Here is a 23,161-nt window from a genome sequence, read left to right as displayed (position 1 = left end):
ACTCAGGCAATCTTCCTCTAAACAAGGAACATGGCAACCCAGGCAACTGTTTCGGCCTTCTGTGGGCCTCTTCAGGGAGGTACAGCCACATCCCTTTAAGCACATTGGGCAAGGAGTCCAAGTTTTGTTTCCCCCATCACCCTTGCAGAGACTTCCCCAGGGTCATTATTTAAATACATACAGAAAGAGAAGTGCTCCACCCAGAACAAACAGCAGCTTAGTAGCTTGTTTTATGGCAAGTTACCACCTGGGAGCAGCCTCTTTCTGCACAATTGAGGAGAAACTAACTGAAGCAGGGGATTGGAAATTGTTTAAAAAACTACTTGTCCAAGGGACTAAAGCAGGAGCCCAATCTACTTGTCCCTCGTGACAATCTACTTGTCCTGATTCACAAAATAATTTTAACCAGGTTTTTCTCTAAGGGACGGTGATACAGTATATGTGCACTGATATAGAATACATGTGCACTGATATAGAACATGTGTGCACTCATACAGTATATGTATGCACTGATAAAGTATCTGTATATATGTATTTTCCTAAAATCAAGAAAATAGAGAGACACACTCACTGAGACATAACAATAGCTAGAAAAACTTCTGTGCTTGTCCACAAGGCCAGTGTCACTCAGGGTGCAGTCTCTTTTTACACACTATGCCTTTTCACAGAGAAAAAATATCCTGTAGCATATCAGTCTGATCCTGCCCAATGACAGTCCAGCACCAAAATACCAGGCAATTCTTCTCTGAACAAGAAACAAACCCCAGACGTACGTTTCGGCGCCTCTTGTATTTTCCACCTTGTCTGTGAGGAACAATGAAAGAAAATTTAATTTAATCGCTCTATAGAGCATGTGTGCGAAATTATCTTTTCTTCTAAAAGTATTGATTTATATTATTTAAAGTGCTTACTTAATGGAAATCTCTAAATTATATGTGACATAATTATCAAGTAAAAGGGATGAAATATAATTACTAAACTGATAATTTTATTTTACTGATTAAATAGCTTTAACTCATAGCAATTAGATAATGATTTATGCAGCATAGAAAGGATTATATAACAAGATGACAGCATTTAATATTTTGCTGATAACATTTATTTTTTATTAATTTGTGTACCAGGAAGATGTGAGGATGGTTAGTTACCACCACGTAGAAACCTTAGCCTTCCTTATTACAAAGATGTCAATGCTGTGAGGGGCCTCAAACCCTTTTAAAAATGCAACCAAACCTATCTTAAAACACTGGATTTGACAGGAGCTAGAGGAGGAGCCTTATGCTAACAGCCTGTAGCAGGGACTGAGTCTTCTGTTTGACAAAATTTCCACATGAGTGGTAGGATATAGAAATATATTAGAGGGACAGTAAATTCAAATATGTTCTCCTTTCATACAGAAAGTACAGCATTTATTCTATTTGGCAATGTGTATTTATTTTTTAAAAAACAGCTTAATGTATTTTTTTAATATTATTTTAAAAAAGCAATTGACCTATCAAACCACTATCTCAGGCAAGAGTTTAAGTACGGTCGTAATACATGCACACTTATCTACATCTATACACACACACACATACATACATATGCATATACATACATACATATACATACACACACGCATATAGAGTACATATGTATGCATACACACATACATATAGGCAAACACAGTCCCAAGAATTGGCTGGTGGGAGCGGTCCCACGTCTTTGGAGATAACAACCCCTACAAACACTGTATAAGATCATATAAAAGGTACATTGATGATCTTTTGTTTGTGTGGTTGGGATCTGTAGAGGAAATGGAGGGGTTCATTCTATATCTAAACAACAACCAGGTTAATTTACAATTTACCTATACATCAGATAAAAATAAAATTGCCTATCTTGATGTATATTTAATGGGAGAACCTTCCACTCTAAAAATCACAACTACATTATATAGAAAACCAATCACATCAAACACTATACTTCACGCACGATCATGCCACCCAAGGCATACAGGCTTTGGGGTGTCTAAGGGCCAATTTACAAGGCTTTTTTTTTTAATCTTTTTATTGTTTTATAAATTATTATACAGATATATATGTTTGGAGGGTCAATCACATTTTGTCAACACAAATACAGTTCTTCTTGCAATAACATAGACTTTCTTGCCCCCACATCAAAACCATAATTATACATAATTATACAGAATTTTCTGCCTCAAGGGGTACAAACACCTAAATTAAAAAAAAAAAAAAAAACACAACAAGAAAGAAAAAAGAAAAAAGGAAAAGAAAACCCAGGCGCCATATACCTATGATACATCGAAGAATAAATGTTAGGAAGGGCGGCATGGGGAGAGAAAAAAGAAAACAAAAACAAACACACAAAAAACATCATTTATGTAAGAACTTACCTGATAAATTCATTTCTTTCATATTAGCAAGAGTCCATGAGCTAGTGACGTATGGGATATACATTCCTACCAGCAGGGGCAAAGTTTCCCAAACCTCAAAATGCCTATAAATACACCCCTCACCACACCCACAAATCAGTTTAACGCATAGCCAAGAAGTGGGGTGATAAGAAAAAAGTGTGAAAGCATAAAAAATAAGGAATTGGAATAATTGTGCTTTATACAAAAAAATCATAACCACCACAAAAAGGGTGGGCCTCATGGACTCTTGCTAATATGAAAGAAATGAATTTATCAGGTAAGTTCTTACATAAATTATGTTTTCTTTCATGTAATTAGCAAGAGTCCATGAGCTAGTGACGTATGGGATAATGACTACCCAAGATGTGGATCTTCCACGCAAGAGTCACTAGAGAGGGAGGGATAAAATAAAGACAGACAATTCCGCTGAAAATAATCCACACCCAAAATAAAGTTTAAATCTTATAATGAAAAAAACTGAAATTATAAGCAGAAGAATCAAACTGAAACAGCTGCCTGAAGAACTTTTCTACCAAAAACTGCTTCAGAAGAAGAAAACACATCAAAATGGTAGAATTTAGTAAAAGTATGCAAAGAAGACCAAGTTGCTGCTTTGCAAATCTGATCAACCGAAGCTTCATTCCTAAACACCCAGGAAGTAGAAACTGACCTAGTAGAATGAGCTGTAATCCTTTGAGGCGGAGTTTTACCCGATATAAGCATGATGAATTAAAGATTTCAACCAAGATGCCAAAGAAATGGCAGACGCCTTCTGACCTTTCCAAGAACCGGAAAAGATAACAAATAGACTAGAAGTCTTTCGGAAATTCTTAGTAGCTTCAACATAATATTTCAAAGCTCTAACTACATCCAAAGAATGCAATGATCTCTCCTTAGAATTCTTAGGATTAGGACATAATGAAGGAACCACAATTTCTCTACTAATGTTGTTAGAATACACAACCTTAGGTAAAAATTTAAAAGAAGTTCGCAACACCGCCTTATCCTGATGAAAAATCAGAAAAGGAGACTCACAAGAAAGAGCAGATAACTCAGAAACTCTTCTAGCAGAAGAGATGGCCAAAAGAAACAAAACTTTCCAAGAAAGTAATTTAAAGGGACAGTCAAGGCCAAAAAAAACTTATTTTTCAAATAGGGCATGTAATTTTAAACAACTTTCCAATTTACTTTTATCAACAATTTTGCTTTGTTCTCTTGATATTCTAGTTGAGAGCAAACCTAGGAAGGCTCATATGATAATTTCTAAGCCCTTGAAGGCCGCCTCTAATCACATGCTTTTGTATTTGCTTTTCACAACAGGGGAGAGTAGTTCAGGTAAACCATATAGATAGCATTGTGATCACGCCCGTGGGTTGTGGCAGACACTGCACTAATTGGCTAAAATGCAAGTCAATAGATAATAACTAAAAGTAATGTGATTAGGGGCGGTCAGGAGATGCTTAGATACAAGATAGTCACAGCAGTAAAAAGTGTATTAATATAACTGTGTTGGTTATGCAAAACTGGGGAATGGGTAATAAAGGGATTATCTATCTTTTTAAACAACAAAAATTCTGGTGTTGACTGTCCCTTTAATGTCCAATGAATGCATAGGTTCAAACGGAGGAGCTTGAAGAGCCCCCAGAACCAAATTCAAACTCCAAGGAGGAGAAATTGACTTAATTACAGGTTTTATACGAACCAAAGCTTGTACAAAACAATGAATATCAGGAAGATTAGCAATCTTTCTGTGAAAAAGAACAGAAAGAGCAGAGATTTGTCCTTTCAAGGAACTTGCAGACAAACCTTTATCCAAACCATCCTGAAGAAACTGTAAAATTCTCGGAATTCTAAAAGAATGCCAGGAAAAATGATGAGAAAGACACCAAGAAATGTAAGTCTTCCAGACTCTATAATATATCTTCCTAGATACAGATTTATGAGCCTGTAACATAGTATTAATCACAGAGTCAGAGAAACCTCTTTGACTAAGAATCAAGCGTTCAATCTCCATACCTTTAAATTTAAGGATTTGAGATCCTGATGGAAAAAAGGACCTTGCGACAGAAGGTCTGGTCTTAACGGAAGAGTCCACGGTTGGCAAGAGGCCATCTGGACAAGATCCGCATACCAAAACCTGTGAGGCCATGCTGGAGCCACCAGCAGAACGAGCATTCCTTCAGAATCTTGGAGATTACTCTTGGAAGAAGAACTAGAGGCGGAAAGATATAGGCAGGATGATACTTCCAAGGAAGTGACAATGCATCCACTGCTTCCGCTTGAGGATCCCTGGATCTGGACAGATACCAGGGAAGTTTCTTGTTTAGATGAGAAGCCATCAGATCTATTTCTGGAAGTCCCCACATTTGAACAATCTGAAGAAATACCTCTGGGTGAAGAGACCATTCGCCCGGATGTAACGTTTGGCGACTGAGATAATCCGCTTCCCAATTGTCTATACCTGGGATATGAACCGCAGAAAATAGACAGGAGCTGGATTCTGCCCATACCAGTATTCGAGATACTTCTTTCATAGCCAGAGGACTTGAGTCCCTCCTTGATGATTGATGTATGCCACAGTTGTGACATTGTCTGTCTGAAAACAAATGAACGATTCTCTCTTTAGAAGAGGCCATGACTGAAGAGCTCTGAAAATTGCACGGAGTTCCAAAATATTGATTGGTAATCTCACCTCCTGAGATTCCCAAACCCCTTGTGCTGTCAGAGACCCCCAAACAGCTCCCCAACCTGTAAGACTTGCATCTGTTGAAATTACAGTCCAGGTCGGAAGAACAAAAGAAGCCCCCTGAACTAAACGATGGTGATCTGTCTACCACGTCAGAGAATGTCGTACAATCTGTTTTAAAGATATTAATTGAGATATCTTTGTGTAATCCCTGCACCACTGGTTCAGCATACAGAGCTGAAGAGGTCGCATGTGAAAACGAGCAAAGGGGATCGCGTCCGATGCAGCAGTCATAAGACCTACAATTTCCATGCATAAGGCTACCGAAGGGAATGATTGTGACTGAAGGTTTCGACAAGCTGAGATCAATTTTAGACGTCTCTTGTCTGTCAGAGACAGAGTCATGGACGCTGAATCTATCTGGAAACCTAAAAAGGTTACCCTTGTCTGAGGAATCAATGAACTTTTCGGTAAATTGATCCTCCAACCATGATCTTGAAGAAACAACAAGTCGATTCGTATGAGATTCTGCTAAATGTGAAGACTGAGCAAGTACCAAGATATCGTCCAAATAAGGAAATACCACAATACCCTGTTCTCTGATTACAGACAGAAGGGCACCGAGAACCTTTGTAAAAATTCTTGGAGCTGTTGCTAGGCCAAACGGCAGAGCCACAAACTGGTAATGCTTATCTAGGAAAGAGAATCTCAGAAACTGATAGTGATCTGGATGAATCGGAATATGCAGATATGCATCCTGTAAATCTATTGTGGACATATAATGCCCTTGCTGAACAAAAGGCAGGATAGTCCTTATAGTTACCATTTTGAATGTTGGTATCCTTACATAACGATTCAATATTTTTAGATCCAGAACTGGTCTGAAGGAATTCTCCTTCTTTGGTACAATGAAGAGATTTGAATAAAACCCCAGCCCCTGTTCCAGAACTGGAACTGGCATAATTACTCCAGCCAACTCTAGATCTGAAACACATTTCAGAAATGCTTGAGCCTTCTCTGGATTTACTGGGACACGGGAAAGAAAAAATCTCTTTGCAGGAGGCCTTATCTTGAAGCCAATTCTGTACCCTTCTGAAACAATGTTTTGAATCCAAAGATTGTGAATTGAATTGATCCAAATTTCTTTGAAAAATCATAATCTGCCCCCTACCAGCTGGGCTGGAACGAGGGCCGCACCTTCATGTGGACTTGGGAGCTGGCTTTGGTTTTCAAAAAGGCTTGGATTTATTCCAGACTGAAGATGGTTTCCAAACTGATACCGCTCCTGTGGGTGAAGGATCAGGCTTTTGTTCCTTATTGTGACGAAAGGAACGAAAACGATTATTAGATCTAAATTTACCTTTAGATTTTTTATCCTGTGGTAAAGTTCCTTTCCCTCCAGTAACAGTTGAGATAATAGAATCCAACTGAGAACCAAATAATTTATTACCCTGGAAAGAAAGCTAAAGCAAAGTTGACTTAGAAAACATATCAGCATTCCAAGTTTTAAGCCATAAAGCTCTTCTAGCTAAAATAGCTAGAGACATATACCTGACATCAACTCTAATGATATCAAAGATGGCATCACAAATAAAGTTATAAGCATGTTGAAGAAGATTAACAATGCTATGAGAATTATGATCTGTTACTTGCTGCGCTAAAGCTTCTAACCAAAAAGTTGAAGCTGCAGCAACATCCGCTAAAGATATAGCAAGTCTAAGAAGATTACCTGAAAATAAGTAAGCTTTTCTTAGAAAGGATTCGATCTTCCTATCTAAAGGATCATTAAAGGAAGTACTATCTGCCGTAGGAATAGTAGTACGTTTAGCAAGAGTAGAGACAGCCCCATCAACTTTAGGGATTTTGTCCCAAAACTCTAATCTGTCAGATGGCACAGGATATAATTGCTTAAAACGTTTAGAAGGAGTAAATGAATTACCCAAATTATTCCATTCCCTGGAGATTACTTCAGAAATAGCATCAGGGACAGGAAAAACTTCTGGAATAACTACAGGAGATTTAAAAACCTTATTTAAACGTTTAGATTTAGTATCAAGAGGACCAGAATCCTCTATTTCTAAAGAAATTAAGACTTCTTTAAAGGGCCACTGTAAGTAAATATTTTCTATGCCTGTTACTAACTAACTACCCCAAATACGCTTTTTATCAATAGCATTTCATTAACATATCTCTACCGTATATCAGAAATCTTGTCTGCAAATGTAATTGTTTTCCAAACCCACTCCATGGGTATCCTTTGCTCTGTACCAATCCGTTTACAATACCTAGGTTTCAAAATGGCGCTTTAAACACAGAGTTATTGGTTTAAGTATTTTGAACACTCAGTGCTGAAAATAGTGGGCAGGATAACGTGACATCATCGACTAATAAAAGATATAACTTTTAGAACGTTATGAAACTTCGTTTTGGAGAATATATAGGTCAGTAGGTTTTAATTAATGTTTATTAACTTTAATATGTTAGTTGTTTAGCTTAAAAATTATAACAGAAAGTAATCCTTTAAGTAAAGAACGAATAAATTCCATTTTGAATAAATATGAAGATTTATCAGCATCAACCTCTGAGACAGAATCCTCTGAACCAGAGGAACCATTATCAGAATCAGAATGATGATCATTTAAAAATTCATCTGAAAAATGAGAAGTTTTAAAAGACCTTTTACGTTTACTAGAAGGAGGAATAACAGATATAGCCTTCTTAATGGATTTAGAAACAAAATCTCTTATGTTAACAGGAACACTCTGAACATTAGATGTTGACGGAACAGCAACAGGTAATGTAACATTACTAAAGGAAATATTATCTGCATTAACAAGTTTGTCATGACATTCATTATAAACAACAGCTGGAGGAACAGATACCACAAGTTTACAGCAGATACACTTAACTTTGGTAGATCCAGCACCAGGCAGCGTTTTTCCAGAAGTATCTTCTGACTCAGTGTCAATCTGGGACATCTTGCAATATGTAATAGAAAAAACAACATATAAAGCAAAATTGATCAAATTCCTTAAATGACAGTTTCAGGAATGGGAAAAAATGCCAGTGAACAAGCTTCTAGCAACCAGAAGCAATAAATAATGAGACTTAAATAATGTGGAGACAATAGTGACGCCCATATTATTAGCGCCAAAAAAGACGCCCACATTATTTGGCGCCTAAATGCTTTTGGCGCCAAAAATGACGCCACATCCGGAACGCCGACACTTTTGGCGCAAAAAACGTCAAAAATGACGCAACTTCCGGCGACACGTATGACGCCGGAAACAGAAAAAAAAATTTGTGCCAAAAAAGTCTGGGCCAAGAATGACGCAATAAAATGAAGCATTTTCAGCCCCCGCGAGCCTAACAGCCCACAGGGAAAAAAGTCAAATTTTAAGGTAAGAAAAAAATTGATTTATTCATATGCATTATCCCAAATATGAAACCGACTGTCTGAAATAAGGAATGTTGAACATCCTGAGTCAAGGCAAATAAATGTTTGAATACATATATTTAGAACTTTATATAAAAAGTGCCCAACCATAGCTTAGAGTGTCACAGAAAATAAGACTTACTTACCCCAGGACACTCATCTACATGTAGTAGAAAGCCAAACCAGTACTGAAACGAGAATCAGTAGAGGTAATGGTATATATAAGAGTATATCGTCGATCTGAAAAGGGAGGTAAGAGATGAATCTCTACGACCGATAACAGAGAACCTATGAAATAGACCCCGTAGAAGGAGATCATTGAATTCAAATAGGCAATACTCTCCTCACATCCCTCTGACATTCACTGCACGCTGAGAGGAAAACCGGGCTCCAACCTGCTGCGGAGCGCATATCAACGTAGAATCTAGCACAAACTTACTTCACCACCTCCATAGGAGGCAAAGTTTGTAAAAACTGATTTGTGGGTGTGGTGAGGGGTGTATTTATAGGCATTTTGAGGTTTGGGAAACTTTGCCCCTCCTGGTAGGAATGTATATCCCATACGTCACTAGCTCATGGACTCTTGCTAATTACATGAAATAAAAACACAACAAAAACCCACATGAAACACAAGTGTGGACTCCCATCAGAGTAGGTCAGACTAGCTTCTGGTGTGCGGGGGGGGTAAGCACCCCCACTGAGGTTCGATGCTACCTCCTATAGCAGAGCACTCCAGGCACTTGGCAATTCCTCCTTGGCAATCATGAATCTAACTATTTTTGACATAGAGGTTTAATAATTTGAAGTTGTACATCCACTGACTCGGTTTCTATTATGTTTAGCCATTTGTGAAAAAACCTTTTTATATCTTTATTTACATCTAGATAGATATCATATTGTTACAAAATCATCTGATTCTTCATCCCTCTTACCAACTGTGAAATACTTGGTGCTTTTAAGGTTTTCCTATTACCCAAAATCAGTGATCTGCCTTGGAGGATTGCCGTGTAAATTAGGCTGGGGTTTTCGTGCCGATCTGTACCCTGATATAAAAAGAGCACCATTTCATTGTTTATTTGGAGTTTCTGGTCTAGCCACCTATTCAACCAAAATTGTACTTTATACCAAAACTGCCGAATTTTTGGGCAGACAAACAAACAATGTTCTAAGTCAGCTTCTTTAGCGCCGCATTTATAGCAAGCCATATCCATATTCTTGTACCATCTTGCTATTTTACTAGGTGTGACATATAGTTGATTAATTACTTTAAAATGTGACTCTCTCCAAGTAGTAACCTTGGTTGTCCTTAGGACAGTGTTGAAACTATCTACTAGCTCCTCCCTTGACACTATAACATGTACTTTCCTCCATTTATCTTTCAGCGTCTGTAAATGTGCTTCTATTTTATAGTTCATTTGGAAGTTATAAATCATGCTGATCACATATTTCTTTTGTGCAAATACTGTAATAGTTTTATCTAATCCTCCTAATGACCAGTCATTCCCATATTTAGCCTGTAACTCATTATGAAAGTGCCTGACTTGCAGATATGCAAAGAAATCTGTATTCTTTAGCTGAAATTCATCTTTTAATTCATCAAATGATTTAACTATATGTGTTGTGTTCTCCTCAATTTGTATCAAATTAACAATGCCCTTCCTTCGCCATCTATGAAAAACTCCACTTTCGCTACATCCTGCTTGAAATTTCGGATTCCCTAGTATCGATAGGTACCTTGACTTATACATGTTTATTCCTACTCCTTTACCCAGTTTATGCCAGGCTATTATGTTGTTAAACGTTAACCGCTGCCTAATCTTTTTAGGGAGATTTTTGGATTCACAGTGCAGAAGTGCTTTCAACGTATAGGGAGCGCATATCTCTGCTTCAAGCGGACCAAAGGAAACAGTTTCCCTCAATAATCCAATCTATCGCATATTTTGCCAATGCGGCTATATTATAAGCTTGGAGATTTGGGAGTGCCAGCCCCCCAGCTTTGAGGGGAAGGGTTGTTATTTCTGCAGCGCATCTTACTTTCCCTCCTGCCCATATAAACCTATTACACATCCTATTAAAACTAATGCAGTCTTTCTGTGTTATTATAATAGGTAAATTCTGCAGAAGATACAATATTCGAGGGAAAATTATTGTTTTAATTAACATAACTCTGGCAGAGATATTAATGGTAAGTTACACCATCTTTTGCAATCTGCTATACATTTATCCAGACATGGTGTAATATTTTTGCCATACCATTGCTTCGGATTCCTAGTAATAGTTAAGCCTAAATATTTAATCTGTTCAACTACCCTGAATGGACAGTCTTTACACTTCTGGCTTGATCCATATAACCACATAATCTCCGATTTATCTACATTGACTTTGTTGCCCGAAAATGCACTAAATTGCTTTATGATGTCCAGAAGTTTTTTAATACTATTGGTAGTATTCAAAAGAAATAGTAGTAAGTCATCCGCAAATAAAGAAAGAACGATCTTCTGCTGGTGAATTTTAATGCCTTCTAATTCTTTTCTTAGCCTGATAGCTAATGGCTCTATTGATAGATTGAACAACATGGGAGACAAGGGACAACCTTGTCTTGTACCTTTTTTAAGCACAATGTCTGGAGTAGTTTCACCATTAATAATTAAGTTAGATGTCGGTCATCTATATATAAGTTTTATAAAGGACTCAATATTCCCTTGCACTCCAAACTTCCCTAATACTGTAAAAAGGTGGTCCCAGGTTATAGCATCAAATGATTTTTCCGCATCTATTGCTAACACCGCTAAGCCTGGGCAGTCTTTATTGAGATTTTGCTTCGTGTCTTGACAACACTGATCTAATGTAACGAGAACTTTACGGATATTTCTGGCTGGGTTGCGTCCCGTCATAAAGCCTACCTGGTCTATGTGAATTATTTTATGTAGTATTTTTTTAAGTCTATTCGCTATGATAGTGGTTAGTATCTTATAATCACTGTTTAGCAGTGATATCGCTCTGTAGGATCCTGGATCTTCTGGGGCTCTAGCTTTTTTTAAAATTAACGTAATAGAGGAAGCCGCAAAATACTTAGAGTACATTTCCCTTTTTAAAAAATAGCTATTATATAAGTTAGTAAGCGTAGGTGTGATTTCACTACTTAGCATTTTGTAAAATTCGGCCGGGAGCATATCAGGTCCCGGTGCTTTGTTACTTTTCATCTGCCTAATAGTCTGAGCTTCCTCTTCTTCTGATATTGGTAGATTTAGCCCCTCTCTGTCGGCCTCTTCAAGTTTCCTAGTTTCTAGTTGTTCCCAAAACTGTTTTCTGCAGAGAATCCACTACAGACTTCGTATAAAGCTCTTCAAAATATTTAAACATTAACTGCTTCACTTCCTTTGTCGTATTTGCCCTATCTGTCCCTACTTTGATAGCTGATATATAGTTCCTTTGTCTCTGCATTTTACTTAATCTAGCTATATATTTAGAGGATCTTCCATAGACTCCTCTGTATTTAGCTCTATCTTTTTCATCTTGTTGTAGAACCATTTGTTTTGTGAATATATCTTTTTCTTGTTTACTATTTTGATACTTTAGCCAAGTCTGTGGATTAACATTGCTTATGTAGGCTCTATATGTGTTCTTAAGTTGATTATTAAGTTGGCATTCTCGTTCCCTATTTTTCTTTTTCCATTTACACAGGTATGCTTTTACACTCCCTCTAATATATGCTTTAGCTGTTTCCCAATTGATCTCCCATTTGCCAGTATAGCTACTGTTAAAAATGTTATATTCCTTCCATTTTTCTAAAATATAATTCTTAAAATGTATATTGTACGATAGGTGTCTAGGGAATCTAATTCTACCATTACCACCCCCTGCTGGTATTAAGTTCTGAATTTCTAAGGTTATAATCGCATGATCTGAAATACATATATCCTTAATATCCGCTTTCAGATTCAAACCCAACATATTTTCAGAGCTTAGAAAAAAATCGATTCTTGAGAGGGTCTTAAATGTTTTTGATACACATGTAAATTCAAGTGCATCAGGGTTTTGATCTCTCCAAACATCCAGCACCCTCAGCCCTTTCATGAACTTTTTCAGAAGACTCCCTTCCTTTTTGATGTTCCTGGTTAGACTACACTTAAGTCTATCTACTAAAGGTACCGGTGTCAAATTAAAATCCCCCCCTATAATGATGTTCTTCCCTATATATTTCATTAATTTCTTGCTCAGCCCCACCCAAAACTCATCGTCAATCTTATTTGGACCATATACATTACATAGAACTACATTTAAGTTATTGATTTGGATGTCTATGATTATATATCTTGCCTGTATGTCTATCTCTTGTGTTAATATTTTATATTCACAATTCTTATTAAATAAAATCGCTACCCCTTTTTTCCTGCCGCAATACGGTGTAGCTACTACCTGCCCCACCCACTTACTTTTTAATTTCTCCGCTTCGGATGGTTTTAAGTACGTCTCTTGTACCATCGCCACACTCTGCTTAAATTGTCCTAATTGCTTTAATATTAGCTTCCTTTTTATGGGCGATGAGATACCACCTACATTCCAAGATATAAAATTAATTTTTTCCAACATCCTATTTTTGTCCTTAACTCAATTAAAGACCTCACATCACCCATCTCATTTGGCTCGCCCCCCTCCCTCCAGCACACCAGACCCTCCCTCCGATAAAAAGTCCACAAAACATTGCCGAAAATAGAATCCACATAGTGTTTCAATATCTTAAAACAGAAAATAAAAACAACACAAAATATAACTTGCTTAGTCAACATCTTTCCCTGGTGATTCTATCACTAATCTGATATGTGCCCCTATCACAAGCCCTGTTCTAGACAGAAATCTTTAGCCTCAGTAGTTGTCAGAAGGGTCCTCATTGTACCATTGATTTCTTTAGCTGGATAAATCATTCGCGCTGACCATTTAGCTTCAATCAATTTGGTACAATAGGGAGCCCTCTCGCGTCTTTTACTACTAGTCTCTGCTGAGAAATCTTGGAAAAGATAGATACGGTTATTAGATATCATGAATTCATGGTGTTTACGGTATTGTCTTAGTAGGGTGACCTTGTCCTGGAAATTTAGTACTTTAATCATGATGGGCCTCCCTTTAATATGATCTTGCTCTGATCTCTTAATACCTATTCTATGTGCTCTCTCTATTTTTATGGGGAGTTCTTCCACAGGTATGCCTAAATATTGTGGTAGAGTTTGAGACGCAAAAGTGATCAGATCTTTAAATTCGCTTGACTCAGGCAGCCCCACTATCTTGATATTATTCCTTCGGGCTCTGTCTTCTAAGTCTTCTATTTTATTCTGCATGGCAAGCAATTGTTTGTTATGAACAGATAGTGTTTGCTCTGCATTATATACCTGGTCTTCTACATTAGAGATCCTTAATTCTGCTTCATTTAGTCTGTTAGCATATTGTCTGATTTCAGTAGATAGCGTGGCTATTTCTTGTTTTATATTGTTAAACTGAGGTAATATTAAATCTGAGATTTGTTGCATAAGTGAGTGTGAGTCTGTCATATTCAGATGTGACTCGTCTAGGTTAATTTCTGCAACCTGTTCGCTACTTTTACTTAATATTTTTTTATCTTTGGTTTTGGGAGGCATGGCTGGTGATCTAGTTTTAATAAATTTTTCCATATATAGAAAAAGATGCGTGTAATAGTAGAATCTGTGCAAAAGTATCCGCTATGGATAATAATTTTCTCTCTCCTAACGAGAGTGTGTAACCTGTGGACAGGATCAACACACCTTATATTGTGTTCTCTGTGAAAAAATAATTCTCAAATATTATTCCTAGTGCAAAAAAAAATACTCAAAAAAGAGAAAAATAAAGGGAAAAAAACAAAAAAAAGTGAATGATTTTTTTTTTTTTTTTTTAATTTTTAATAGACGCATGCATGTGAAATCTCTGAATCAAGGGGAAGTGACCTTTAATAGAACTTTGCCTTGCCCCTGCTAACCAAAATCTTAGATTACAGACCCTTACTCGCTTGTACCATTATCTGACTCATAGTCTCAACACTTGATATATTCTACCTCCTTTTAACCCACTGCCAGTAAATTAGCTTAATCTCAAAAACTATTACTTATTTAACAGCTCTCAAGCTAAATACACACTGTTTATCATAGGCAGCCTCTCTATTAAGCTACATTCATGAGTCCTTACATGACATTTGTAATGATTCCTCTAATAAAGCTTTCTCTTACTTAATTAACCAGCTTTAGATATTGTTTTCAGGCACTTACACCTGCACCTGCTATGCACATATTTCAACTTTGCATCACATTTATATACTCCAATACCTCTTGGAGAACAAACTCAAAACCCCCTAAAAGGGTACAGAAAAGTAGAGAGATAAGGTTTAACAGAGGAAAAAGAAGACTGCAAAGCCTGTTATGGTCACCACACAATAAATTATGTCCAGCAAAGTCTCCCTTTTTCCCTCTTTTGTGGGAATATCTTCTTCCTTCACATCAGACTTCCTTCATTTTAGGCTTTTTGAGGCTCCTTAACAGCTTTATGTACTGTCTTGTACACAGACCCTGTATTCTGGGTGGGAATCACATATAAAGGGAGCAGACTTCCCAGCTCTGTAATCGCCACCTAACAGGGACTGTTTCTTCTTTTTTTTTTTTTTTTTACCAAAAACAGCTTAGCACATGATATGATCCAAGGGCTGATCCACCAACTGCCCACTACAACAGATAATTTTAAGAGGGCTTTAACAGACCCGCACCCCCCTTAGAGTTATATACAGATGGGCCACGTTCTTTAAGCAAAGGCTACCACTACTATCATGGATATTTAAGGTTAGTGGATTCTGGCCTTGCTTATTCCACTTCTTTGCTCCTCAGTCTATTAAAGCTGACAATGTGGCTATACCCAAAGTATAATCAAGCATAACACATAAGTTCCAAATAAAGCAGATACTTGCGTTTGCTAAGGGGGGTGTCTCGGCGGGTTTTCAGATGATGCCGCCTCTGATATTCCGCTGTTGTAGGCTGTCGTCTCCTTGTTGTCAGGGACCTGCACAGCGTGCACTTCTGAACCCTCGTGCTCTGCTCCGGTGCTCCTGTCTTGGCACTCCTTGCGATAGTGTGTAAAGTTAGTGACGGCACCCCCTTTGAATGCGGCAGTCCGTCTTTACACCCAGGCTCCCGGGGCCCCAAGCAGCTGGCCGTGGCGAAGTCGGCCCAACGCCTAAGATCTGGCTTCCAGCGCCCGCCAACCACAGATGCTGGCTTGCACGCCCAGTTTGGTGTTAGCTGCCAAACAAGGGCTATAGGCGCCGCGGTGATGGAAAGTTAGCTCAGGTAGCTCCGACAACGTCCACGCTGCCGTGTTCCTTAAGCTCAGCCCCGGAAGTCCATCTATGTTCAGCTCGAGAGCTGCCCAATTTACAAGGCTTAAACGGAATTGTACAACAGATCAAGATTTTCTCACGGAGTCAGATATACTGAGACAACAACTTTTGGAAAGAGGCTATAATAAGAAAGTTATTAATAGAGCTTTTATAGAAGTGGACAGATTAGATAGAAACAATATGCTACAACAGAATAGCTACAAGTCTAACAATAGGTTTGATATTTACAAACCAAACTTTATTACAACTTGCAGTCCACAATTTAAAGCAATTTGTTATATCATTAACAAACACCTCCCTGTTCTAACAGGTGAGGATAGCCTCAGAGATCTAGCCAGGGAGGGTCTTAACTTTATTTCTAAAAAAGGACGTACAATTGGGAACTTAGTAGCCCCTAGTATGATAAAAAAGCCTCCGGTAACAGGAAGTAGCTGGTTACAGGTTGAGGGGCACTACAAGTGTCATTTTTCCAATTGTATAGCCTGTAGTCATACATATGTTACAGACAAATTTCAGTCCAGAAGCACCCAAAGGGTATTTCTATCTAATTCATGTACTAATTGCCGAACAAGTTTTGTCAACTACTTGGTAGAGTGCACTCTTTGTAAAAAACAATATGTGGGTTGCTCCTCACGTGAGGCACGCACACGCATTAGAGAGCACCTGAATAATATTGACAAAGAAAGGGATGTGTCTGATTTGGTGCATCATTTCATTTATGAGCACAACAAGTCAGTCAACAGTTTTAAATGGCAAGTAATAGAGAGAATCTCTCAAACTCCAAGAGGGGGTGACAGAGTGCAAAGACTTCTATATAAAGAAGCATTCTGGATTTTTACCCTCCAGACTAGACGTCCTAAAGGCTTTAATGTAGCTGGGGATATTATTAACTTTTGGAAATAGTATACACTAAGATAAAGAGATCTAGTGAATAGTTGAGAAACAACTGATATATAGATATATATTTATATAGATAAACTGTAGGACTATTAAGAGGGATTTAATTTAATGATAGTGAGTGTTTGCATTACTTTGTAAAATACATATTCTTGTTGTACCGGGCTATGAGGTGAATTGTAAGAGAGAGTTTATATCAATGTAGTATTTGGGTTTTATATTCTTCATCACTGATGTTCCTATTATCTAGACTATAGTATCTGGGCTTTATATTCTTCATCACTAATGTCTCTATTAACTAGATTTTAGTATTCGGGCTGTGCATTCTTCATCACTGATGTGCCTTCTATCTAGACTGAGCCATTCAGAATGTCTAAGTGGATTTAAAAGTAACATCCGTCTCAAACTTGAAATATTAATTAATAAATAATTAAACTTATTTTCTTCTTAATTTAACAAAAATTTAAAAATTAGAAAATAAGAGCTGAGAGCCAATGATTGAGGAACAAAACTTAGCTTGGGAACTGTCTCTGTATACAACGTTAGCCAAATAATTTGTAGGATAACATATTTTCAAGCTAATACAGAGCTAAATAAACAATATGGATTCAAATGATAGATAATATTTTCTAGCATGTCCTAACACGTATTTTGCAGAAAAATGTACTTCCATATTGTCTAAATGTTGAAATTGATTTTCTGTTAATCAGTCTGTTAGTACTAACCAATTACGCTGTGACTGCCAGCTGTTCATCCTTGAATCTCATTAATGTGGGTATTTAAGGCAGAACACCGGTTACACTTTAGGTCTATGATTAAGGCTAAGTTTCCCAGCCGAAACGCGTAAGACCGACTGGTAGCCGATGGTCACAGCGTAATTATTACAATATCAGTTTTTTATATTAATTATTTTACTCCCCTCACCTATTTTTGTCTATCACTGTGTTGGATTTTTGTGAATTTGATTTGAGACTTTTATTAAACTCACCCCGTTTGATGAAGCCTTTGTTCGCTGGATCTTTATTTCGTTGAACACATACATATACAAAACACATTTCAGAGAGAAGTACATGTATTATTTGTGCAACAAGAGTGTACATAATGCTATACAGCCTGCATTTGCAGGGATTCCTGCTTCCTGTCTTCACTTCTATACAGTATTATATAATGTGCAGGTCCTGCAGGAGCGACAAGTTGTTTATCTGAAGAACACGACAATGATCTTATGACAACTTCCAGCAGTGCTGACAATAGCACTTTCTACACTCTTCTGCTCTTTAAAAAGTTGAGTCGCTCTTTTTACACAAAGCGAGTCGCTCCTAACCTGTAGTAACATCACTGAGGGACATAGAGGTAACTATATTCAGGAATGAGAAAATTATTTAATCAGACTAAAATTAAAAAAACAAGGAAACACGTTTGTATACAGCGATCATGAAATAAATGTCTGCTCTCTGGCCCCGGGCAAGAGTAGATTGTAGAAATCAGGGAATTCATTAGCCAGAAGTTGAAGGAAAAATATGCAGATATTAAACACAGTGACGTTAATAAAAGATATGAAACACTTTACTAGAGCGAGCTGTTCCTATGAAGAAACGCAGTCTTCAGTAGAGAGGGGTGGGCAGTAGTTAGCAATTCTGAGCGGCCACTTTAATGTCAAGCTTTCTCAGCATTCCGGCAGACTACTGCATTTTCAGAGCAGGCATGCTTAAAAACAGAGGCTTGAAATTAAAGTGGCTGCTCAGAATTGCCAACTACCGCCCACCCCTCTCTACAGAAGACTGCATTTCTTCACAGGAACAACTCGCTCTAGTAAAGTGTTTCACATCTTTTATTAACGTCACTGTTTAAATCTGCATATTTTTTAACTCAAATTATAGCTAATAAATTCCCTGATTTCTACAATCTACTCTTACCCGGGGCCAGAGAGCAGACACTTATTTCATGATCGTTGTATACAAACTTGTTTCCTTGTGTTTTAGTCAGATTAAACCATTTTCTCGTTCCTGAATACAGTTACCTCTATGTCCCTCAGTGATGTTACTACCAGTTAGGAGACACTCGCTTTGTGTAAAAAAGAGTGACTCTTTTTAAAGATCAGAAGAGTGTAGAAACTTAAGCACTATTGTCAGCACTGCTGGAAGTTGTCAAAATCATTGTCGTGTTCCTTAGATAAACAACTCGCTCCTGCAGACCTGCACATTCCATATTATATATTTACCCTGCCTGCTGACTGTCATAGAGTTGAACGTAATTCACAAAGGCTGCAAACATTTGCTGTACGAGGGCTTCTTCTCCCACTCTTACTCTGCCCTCAAGACGCTCAGTTCACTTCTCCCTACTACCGCAACACGCCGCTAGCCGCTTTTAAAATGTCATTTTAATAATAAAAAAAAACTTTAGCCATGCTGTGGTCGTCTTGCCCGCACAGCAAGGCTAAATGTAAAAAAAAAAAAAAAAAAAAAAAAACACATATGCCCGGCGCACCAAACTGCATGTCCCGGGTGTCGGGCGATGGGAATTGCACATCCCTGACTGAAGTATATCAGTCTGATCCCACCTAACAAGGTCATTCCAGCCTCAAAATACCAGACAATCCTCCAATGAATAAGGAACATCACAACCACAGACAAATGCTTCGGCCTTCTGTGGATGGTAACTATCCATAGTACAAGCTACTGAGCTGTTCGTTCCTAGTAGAGAGCTTCTCTTTCTGTATGTATCTGAAATATTACCCTGGGGATGTCTTCCTAAGGGTGGTGAGGGAAGCCAGACGTCGAGTCCCTGCCCAATTTTCTTAGAGGAATATGGCTGCACCTCACTAACGAAGACCAAGGAAGGCCAAAACAATTGTCTGGGGTTACCATGTTCCTTGTACAGAAAATTACCTGGTATTTCAGGGATGGACTGAACTTGTTAGGCAGGATCAGATTGATATACCTGAGGAAAGTTATCTTGGAAAAGCACAATCTATCTAAAAGAGGCTGCTCTGCCATAGAACAAGCTACTGAGCTGTTCTTTCCTGGTAGAATACTTCTCTTTATGTAGTTAAGCTTATATACCATCTCTTCTGTGGACAAAAAAGTATTAGTATAAATAAGCTACTGCACATATCAAACAAATACTGTGTAACTTTTAAGAGGCAGTCACTCTGGAGACCGTGGAAAACTACAATGTTCAGATTTAAACTACAGTAAAAGCAAACAAAATAATTAATGAAAGTGCACAATACCATTTTTTTCATCATGCCTAACAAGTTTAAATAATGTCCCTTTAAAAGCTGGTTTACCAAAAAATAAAGAGTTAAACTGTGTCATTATTTCTTAATAATTCTCCTACAAAAACTAGCTATCTTAAATTAACCATGGTTTAAAAAAAGCAGAACAAGGAAATATTTGGCTATTGTATTAAAGTGAATTCAACAATTATTACGTTACCTCTCTTTGGAAGCTCAGGCTGTGCTGCTACGCCACTAGGTTCAGGTCCTGCTGATGTTACTTCAAGGCTAGGCTCCAATTCTAAGACTTTCTGGTCCTCTTTGTGCTGAGCTACACTGTCAAGTATATTTTTTCTGCAAGCTTTTGGAGATGAGCTAGTGGTATTGCTTTCTTGACTACTTTGGTTAAATCTTTGCCAGCGCTTTTTCGGAGCAACACAATTGATCTCATCTGACTCTTCCCACCCTGAGCACTCGTTGCTTAGTTCAGATTCTAGTTCAGTGTCTTCTTTGTAAACTTTAAGAGAGCCATGAGTGTTGCTTGGCTGAGTTTTCTTTTTACCAGGAAACACAAAAGGCAACTGTGGCAATTGATCACACGATTGTATTCCTTCCATATCAAGTGTTTTTTCTTTAGTGGAAGATGAACATTGGGACAAAGAAATAAGTTCAGTCCCTTCCAGTAAACTCCTATGTAACAAATCATTTGTGCATTTTGAAGAAAGATTTCTCTTTTGTATATCCGAAGGAGACAGATCCCCATTTTCCAAGTTTTTTAACTCCAAAACAATATTGTCAATAGTATTTAAGTCTGGGTTGTTATTGGATTCTTTTGGTTCCATGGAACAAAGGTCATCTGAGCTATCCACTTGCTTCATACTATGAGTTATATCAGTCACCTTATTGTTTGATGAATGGGTCACTTCATTTTTAAGTAAAGGATTGCTGTCAATATCCGAGTTTATATTAGAACAGTCCCCACTAGACTGACTGCAGACAGGTGTTGTATTTTGCCCAGTCATCAACTGTCTCTCTTTTGTCTTGGTATCATGAATATCTTTCAGCATCATCAGCAAGCTACTGTATTTATAATCTGGTTCCAGAGGAATTCTACTCTTCCGAGGTGGTGATGGAAAAAGTAAGGGCACTGAATGTTTATTTATTGTATTCTCTGTTACTTCTTCACCGGCTGACCTAGAGGACAGTTCTTTTAGTCCAGAGATTACATTCTTTACAACTGCTGTTTCTATCTCCATAGAGTCTTGAGACCGTTCATGCATATTGCTTAAAAGACTTACTGCTTCTACATGTTCAGACTTGTTGGGAGACGTTTTAAAAGACTTCACAGAACCATAAGAAGAGTCTTCATTACTACATTCGTGAGTTAAGTCCCCTGTTGTCCAGTTTTTGCCTTTAACAGGTAATGAAATGGTTACATTAGTGAATGTTTGTACATTTGGACAATCAATACTATTTTCCAATGAGGAACTTAAATTTCCGCAAGGTGGTGAAGAAACAGTAGGCATTGATGAATTCTCACTCCGAGCATGGTCACTAATCCATATACTGGAATTTTCTGCATTTTCTGTGAACAGCAGAGAATCCTTAATAGGTGATTCTGCAACTTTCATGGAACTTGTAGGACTTGTTGGAGCTGTGGCACTCCTTTTCTTAGATTTTAAAAAGCTAGGGGCTGATGGATTTCTCATTCTTTTCTGTGTCTTACATGTATCAGAAAGAAAATGTTCCCTTAGATCCACACTTTGTTTAGGAGACAGAGTAAATACATTTGATTCATTATCACTTTTGTCATCTGAAAAAGTTTTTGGAGATTTAATATAGTACATTTTGGATTCTTTGTTGCCATTTTCAACCTGAGCATCCACCTTTTCTAACCTAAAGTCATAAGAAAGTTCATCAGCATTTTTGTCCCACTTCTCAGATGAAAGACTGGAAAGCAGGTCAGCTACCGGTGTGTCAGAAGTAGTCTTCCCTTTAGTAACACTGTGTTTGTTTTTCAGATCTTGTCTGATATTAATGCTTTCCATATGGGATGAAGCCATTACAAACTCTAACTCATTAACTTCACTGCTGCAATATTCCTGAGACACAAGTTCCTCATCCGAGTCATCTGAAAGTTTAGTGTTAGGATCTTCTTTAATTATAGGCACAAGCTCCTTGCCTTTTATGCAGGCCATAGAATTAGTGGAAGGTATCAGTACAGAACTGTGTAAAGACTTGACACATCCATTCACGGTTCCATTGCACTCTTTCCCATATTTTGTGTGCTTGTCTAAATGTCTTTCCAGTTGTCCTTGGTTTTTGTACTCCTTCATAAGATAGCTTTTGGCTTGTGAGATACTTGACTGCCAGAATGGTAAAAGTTTGGGGGGAATCTAAAAATTAAAAAACAAGTGAGGTAAACAATATATAAAAATACACAAACGCATACAAAAACATACACTTTTACATTATATTATATATGAAAACAGAAGTAAATTGGAAGTTTTTAAAATTGTATGCTCTGTCTGAATTGCAAAATAATTTTTTTAGGTTTTCTATCTTTTTAAACTTGGATCAAGGAGGTCCAGTTTACAATCTTTACCTAAGGTTTCATCATTTTGATTTCACTCAGTATAATGAATGGATTATTAAACCTGACTACAAGTTTTGAATTTGAATTCATCCCATGAAGTTTCTAGGGATGTGTATTTGTTAACCGATTTCTCAGATTTCTTCTTGTGAAAGTACAACACACTAAGATCTGGATTGCACAGATCTTAGTGTGTTGCACTTTCACAATAAGAAATCCGGCTCAGAAAAGAGCTGGACACAGCAAACAGCCGATGCCTTTCACATTTGTCAGTGAACAAAACTGCAGAATGCACATGTCTATATTAAATTCCACAATTTTTCATTTGAAAGAATATACAAAAAAAAAAATTTATGCTTACCATATAAATTCCTTTCCTTCCAGATAGGGAGAGTTCACGGCTTCATTCCTTACTGTTGGGAAAACAGAATTTATGCTTACCTGATAAATTACTTTCTCTTACAGGTGTATTCAGTCCACGGATTCATCCTTACTTGTGGGATATTCTCAATCCCTACAGAAA

At 37.5% G+C, this 23,161-nt stretch overlaps 1 protein-coding gene across 1 annotated transcript in view; it reads right to left on the bottom strand.

The window, feature by feature from the left end:
- The window catches only part of NSD1 (nuclear receptor binding SET domain protein 1), a 679,701-nt gene that overhangs the window by 455,543 nt on the left and 200,997 nt on the right, over nt 1-23,161 (bottom strand). Inside the window, 1 exon segment of the mRNA XM_053719266.1 lies at nt 20,266-22,441. Within this exon segment, the coding sequence (XP_053575241.1) occupies nt 20,266-22,441 (2,176 nt within the window).

The sequence above is a fragment of the Bombina bombina genome, chromosome 6 (assembly GCF_027579735.1).
Source record: "Bombina bombina isolate aBomBom1 chromosome 6, aBomBom1.pri, whole genome shotgun sequence".
Classification (NCBI taxonomy): Eukaryota; Metazoa; Chordata; class Amphibia; order Anura; family Bombinatoridae; genus Bombina; species Bombina bombina.
The sequence above is the reverse complement of the archived record's forward strand: the minus strand, read 5'-3'. Positions and strand labels throughout refer to the sequence as shown.